Source organism: Nestor notabilis, unplaced genomic scaffold (genome assembly GCF_000696875.1).
Source record: "Nestor notabilis isolate BGI_N333 unplaced genomic scaffold, ASM69687v1 scaffold11214, whole genome shotgun sequence".
In the NCBI taxonomy this organism is placed as follows: domain Eukaryota; kingdom Metazoa; phylum Chordata; class Aves; order Psittaciformes; family Psittacidae; genus Nestor; species Nestor notabilis.
The window spans coordinates 28,315-34,728 of record NW_009926219.1 but is presented as its reverse complement, the minus strand read 5'-3'; the positions used below and the strand labels follow the sequence as shown (position 1 = coordinate 34,728).

General features: G+C 37.0%; 1 protein-coding gene across 1 annotated transcript in view; it reads right to left on the bottom strand.

The window, feature by feature from the left end:
- The window catches only part of FAM184B (family with sequence similarity 184, member B), a gene marked incomplete at its 3' end in the record, with an annotated part of 35,677 nt that overhangs the window by 7,542 nt on the left and 21,721 nt on the right, over positions 1 to 6,414 (bottom strand). The window contains 2 exon segments of the mRNA XM_010013437.1: positions 575 to 728; positions 1,921 to 2,133. Of these exon segments, the coding sequence (XP_010011739.1) occupies positions 575 to 728; positions 1,921 to 2,133 (367 nt within the window).

The following is a 6,414-nucleotide window of genomic DNA, read 5'->3' as shown; positions in this document are numbered from 1 at the left end:
GGGTGGGGTGGGGAAAAAAAGGGGGGGGGGGGTGACTGAGCAGCTGCGTGGTTCAGAGTTACCAGCTGGGCTTAAACCACAACGATACATGAGCTTTAATAACCTGAGCTTAAACCTGGAGATATTACAGGTACTTCTAATGCAGTGTTCTGATTAGTTCTGAACAGTTTAGGGAACTTTCTAAGCTTAATGAACAATGCGTAAGGAGCAAGTGCTATCCGTTGCTGAACTCAACAGAACAGACTTGAACCGCATATAATAAATCTTCACATCATAGACAAAAGGGTAAAATTGTATACTCTAACTACAATATTCCAATTTAATATACCTGATAATGCATACTTGAGACACTGTGCACCAGACTACTCTCCCAGCAACATCCTGTTGCCAACAGTTGGGAGCCAGGTTAACAAAAACTATGAATTTTGTATTGTGAAATTGCAGGGTATGGAAAAGGAGATTTACAAAGATCTGAGTTCCCAGAAGATGGGAAGGAAAACGAATGGGAGAAAAGTCAGTGCTTCTCAGCATATAATCAAACAGTTTGAGCTGTGCATGACATGAGACATTATACCTAGCAACACAGTTTGCTGCTTCTGTATCTGCTCGAGTTCATCATGTAATTCTTTCTTTGCCTTCTCTTCCAAGGTTTGTATTTCCAGCCTATGAGACTGATGTTGGCTCTTGAAAGTCTCATTAAATTCCTTTTTCAAACGTTCTTCCGCCTCCTGTAAGCAAAAGCATCCCCAAAAACAAAGTAGTTGGAGCCTATTTATTACCTTGTTTTACTTGCAATGCCAGGTTGAGTCTGGTCTTTCACCACTTTACATGACACTTCATCAACACAAGCATAAAAATGAGCTGAAGTTTAAAAATAACATTTAATAGGTACAAGAGAAATTATTCAGATATTATCTATTAGTTGTTTATCTTTGCACTATTAGACATTAGAAAGGTGTTTTATTAGTCAGCATCTAAAGCCCCCTAGATTTGACCTGTATGTCATTACTAATCACAGAGTGTCAGGCAAAGGCTTCTATCCTTCCTTGTATGATCCTGGCCTAGAACTTACCCTGCTGTTAGAAGTGCTGCGAATACAAATGATGGAACAGTTGCTTGGTAGTGGCTCTGAAAGCAAACTCCTATCCTCAGTTTCATTTTTACCAACTTACTGCCTTCAGCTTGGTTTTGGTAAAGTTAGGATTTTATCCTGAATATATAAAGATATAAATTCTACTTAAGGTGGGTTTACTATGCATGTTTTATACGGAGGTTTTCCCTAAGGTGTGCAGTATCAACAGGGACATCTGAACTCTACGTCACAACCACATGAACATTTTTAAAGTTGCCTTTTTTTTCCCTCAAACTGCAACATTCTTTAGAATCTTAGTATATTGCAATAACATTTTGTCACTGAAATAAATCCAACTGAACCTTTAAAAGCATTGGTTATCCACTTCCAGAATTGATTTCTTGAAGGTAGGCAAGTCAAGACACATCATTATACGTATCTATTATACTTTTAAAGGATTTATGTATAAATAATGGATGAAAAAGAGTAAAACTGAGTCCTGTTAATAATACACTTAGGAATTCCCTTGTATTTCTGAAGCAAGAGCACAGCTACAGGAGTTTGTATTAATTGCAGCCTAACTATAGAGGGTAGGCTACATTATTTTATTAAATTCTTTCATTCACACTGTGATCTAAGCTGAAACGTTAAAATTAAAAAACAAAACCAAAACACCTGAAGAGAATAGGGTTTCAAAATTACAGAATAATTCACCGTGGGCAACAACTGCAACCTATTAGTAAGATAGCTGGAGATAACAGAGTTTTGACGATTGGCTCTAACTAATATGGTTTAGCCCACAAATAAGATTTCTTTTATTTTTTTACACTAGTATGTCATAAACTGACCTTGAGTTCCTGATTTTTGCTTTTCTCCAACATTTTTAAGACTTTCTGATGTGATGCCTCCAATTGCAGTTTAACATTCTGGTTTTCTTTAATGATGTTTTGAAGATCCTGCAAAAGCTTCTCTTTTTCCTTGTTGGACTGTAGATTATGTTTCTTCAGAGACTCCTTAAAATTAGTTGCTTGCTGGTCTAATATCTGCTTTAGCTGACCCACCTTCCAGAAAAAGTAAGTCAGCAAGACAGGATTAATAGATGCATTCACGATGAAGAGAAATTATATAAATTTGAGTAGATTTTATGAACCCTATGTTCATAAAATGTGTTTCTATGTGTTGCTCTATAAAAAAATAGAAAGATGCTTGTTTTATGCAAAGAGAACTTTTATCAGTGAAGAATGACATCTCTCTTGCACATACTGTCTGTTGCTCAAGTCTTTTTCTTAGGTTATTTCTTTTCAGATCGCCTCCATCTCATCTCTACCACCTGCAGTTCAATTTGCACAATACTTATGGTACAAAACAGGAGGCAGGCCTAAGGCCTTGAGATGTCACACTTCAGATGTAACATTGCAGAATCCATTTATATAAAGCAGTAGATTAGAACCAATGGAAACAAGAATTCTGCACATCACACTTCAGACTTGGTTTACCTTCTCCCCTCTCTTTGCTTAATTACTAAATACAGTAGATACATCTATAACGGCTGACAGAAAAGTAACAAAAAATACCTGCTTATAAAAACAACTTTGTTTTGGTGGGGAAGGAAAGAGGAGTCTGTTCTCTTTCCGATTTGGTAGGTTTTCTCAACTTTCAGCAAAAAATTGTATTTGTCCTTCTTAAATTTGCGATTCCAAAGATCATAGCTGCAAAATTCTGAACAACTGCCTTCTGCACAAAAGGAGCATGCATACTGTAAGGCCAATGAGTGTTTTAGCTGCTGTATCTGACTTCCAAGTCACATTTTTTGCTCTGCCATGCCTCCTACAAAATCTTTATGTTTCTTGCCTTTTCTTTTGGGGAACATGTGAAAGAGGATGGGCTGTTTTCCATTTTTTTATATACTTGTACTTTTCAGCCCTAGAGGAACTAAAACAGGAAAAGTTTGTACCCTTACTATTTCATGTGATTTTAAATGACTCAAATGATGTTACACACATCTCCAAATTGATACGATACAGATTATGACCTATGACTCCATCCTAGTCTTACCTCTACACTAATAAATGCTCTTTTTCTCCTCGGTGTTGCCTTATCTTCATTTTCCGTGCATGCTATACACAGACTGTTAGCTGAGGAAGCACTGTAGCTTTAGCTAGCTAAATACTTGCTTGTAACTTCAACTGCACACATGTTCCTTTTTGATGCAGCACCACAAAAGCTGAAGATTTACTAAGTAGGTTGTCTATATCCATCCACATTTCATTCTCATAGCACCTTCCAATATATTTTGTGTGATGTAAAAGAAAAGGAGGCATGATGCGCAAAGCCCTTACTTCTCATTAACTTCATGGCCACAGTTAGCATTGCACTGTCTAAAGGGAGATACTAATGAGCTATACCAGATCTCTCCAAATCCTAGGAATCCTTTCTGATATTGGCTAAATGTAGTCCAGCTAGCTCATGGCTCTGCTTTTCCTCACACTGGTTGAGCATGCTGGATCCTCTCCTCCAAAGGATGTGTCCTTTCCCTCTCCTGAGGCCCTTCTCCATTTCCAGATGGATCACAGCCCTTATTCAAGTACACTCTAAGCCTCTACTATTCTAATATGTTCCCAGCATAGAACTGTGCAATTCATATAGCTTGTATCAGTTGCCAGAGTTCCAACTCCTTTCAGACAAAGGACATTCTTTACTCCTGCTTTATAACCACAACCTTCAACTACACTGTACCTTGACTTGTCACTTCTAGTCCCAGTTTCTGCTTTTACCATTTCTTGGCATCTGCTCCTTTCTCTCTAGAGTTTATACAAGCATTTATGGCCCAGTAATGAATCTTGATATTAAAGAAAAAAAAATGAATGTGAACCCTTTTTTGGAGACACTGCGTAGAAAGAATTATTTTTACTTGATCAATTTGTCCTATTTTAACTGTCTTTTTTCTACAGAGCAAATAAATAAGGGCCTGAAAACATTGTAAAAACTTGTTCTATCTCTTAGTTGTTCATAATTTTGAGTAAAAGGTGTGTGTTCGCAGAATATCAGATGAGGATGATTTGCTTCTGTGTAAGCACTATTCATGTGAAACACAAATGTTCACAAACTTCATGCACTGTGGAGATAAGTCAAAACCTGTTACTTGAACACACACATGTATCATGAGAACTACATATCTCCTTTACTAAATCTGTTTTCTGTACATCTGTAAGCAGCTATAAGAATTACTGTTTCATGTTTTGAGTAGGTTTATGGCTACAGAATTGCTGTTCATACACAGAGTATACTGTGTTCTTTCCATTTAAATATAGTTTGTCCTTCAAATCCACAAGTCAGGTTTCTTTTCTCCATTTAGCTGCTGGTGGTCATCACTGATCGTCACTGATTGATCTTGTACTTCAGTTTCCCTTTGATCCCCTTCCAATGGTTTGCTCACAAAGGGCCATACTATAATTAACTATACTATAATTAACAAGGATTTCCTTTACCAGATGGGCTACTGCGCTGTGCTTGAACTTCAAAGTTCCTCAGCTTTATCACTGATGTTTCTCATCCAAGATCTACAGCAGTATTTGTAAGTTAGACATGACAGAAATCTGCAAGCAGAGATGAACCTTGTTAAAGAACTCTTTAGTAAAGCTACTAGCTTGTGCAGTTGACTTCCTCCTATTTGGTGGCCAAACCAAGCAATTGATCAAACTTCTATTCAAATAATCCAAAGGAAACATTTTTGAATGTACACATCAATATAAAACAAAAAGAAAAAGAAAGTATTTCCTCTGGACTGAATTCAATGTTTTAAAAACTTAAATTACTATATCATTTGCAAGGAGACAAATGGCTTTATTCATAGAACACGAGGGAAGAAGAGATGGCAGCAGTGGTTCTGCTTTGTGTGTGACAGAGAGAAAGGAAGCATGGAGGCACAGAAAACCCAAGAGAACAACAGTAGATGCATGTGCATATGAAGGTAACCGGGACACTTATGCAAGTGATGAAAGCCTAGCTTGTCCAATATCAACTTAACATACAAGTGAAGTGGCAAAAGGTGACACACTGTAGCTCACCCTGTTTTATCCTATAGCCCAGTGACAAGGGGACTCTGAATGGTGAGGAAGCTGACAGAAGGAAAAAACAAACAAAACAAGCCCGAGTCTCCCACACATCCCGGGAATGTTAGGTTGGTAGGTAAGAAGAAAACAAACATTCCTTCACCTAGTGTTCTGTGAATCAAGTTTTTTACTGTGCCAGAAAATGAAGGATTAGTTTTACCACTTCTTAAGCAATTTCAAACCAACATTGTACATTGGAATTTCACTGCTGCTATCCAACCAAATTGATCTGAGTTAGCAAATTTGAAAGAGCACCGAGCTTTAGCTGCCCCAATCTATGAGTTTAAGTTCACTAATCATCCAGTCGTTTCTTGGCTTCTTCCAGTGTGTCATCCAAATAAACACAGAGAAAACTGTTTGAACAAACTAGTGAAGAATAATTGCTAAATATTATTCTTGATGAAAAAAAATTATTTGTCTTTAATGTCTCTGTGTGATGGGATCTATGTGCAGTTGGATACACTCCAAGAACAGGCAGATGCCGGAGCCACTTGCCAATGATACCTTTGTTTACCTGCAATTTTTGTTTATTCTTTCTTTGAAAAATAAGTGGTAAGTCGTAAGATCTAACCAAAGAGGTACTTTGGCTTCTGGTTGCAGGTAAAAACATTCACTTCAGTCTTAATACCTATTGAACTCAAGCCAATGTTTTCCTATATAAAGTTTTTAGGTACTGCAGTTCTATGTAAAACTAATCTTTGCTGTGGAACACTGAATGCTGTACAGTCCCTGTATAAGCTGATGTAATATGCATTAGCATTACTATACTCAAGCATGCATTTTTTTTCTGGGCTTCCTGAAAGTAAGCCAGTGAGTAAAAAAGATGTGCCAGAAAAGCAGGCTGTGTATTTTCTAACAGAAGAAAAAAGAAAACAGGAAAAATGTCACTTGGATTATTTCTTTTGCAAATTAAGTATTCATCTAGGCAGGAAAGATAAAAAGAGGTCTGTATAAACTTCAGCTGTGGTCACATTGTTAACCTTCTAGACTCTCTTCATAGACCATTACTGGTTCAAAGCACTACTAACATGAAACGTAAGATCATACTAACTAGAAATAGGCTAAGCAGTAAGTTGGTAGCAACAGAGAACATAATTTAGTAAGAAATGAGATGGAAACTATTTCTAAAAACATTTTTCAGTGATTTAGGGACAGAAAACCCTACACAAATATATTAAGCATAGAAACACTCTCATGAACTCTGCCACTTCTAACTCATTACATCTTAAG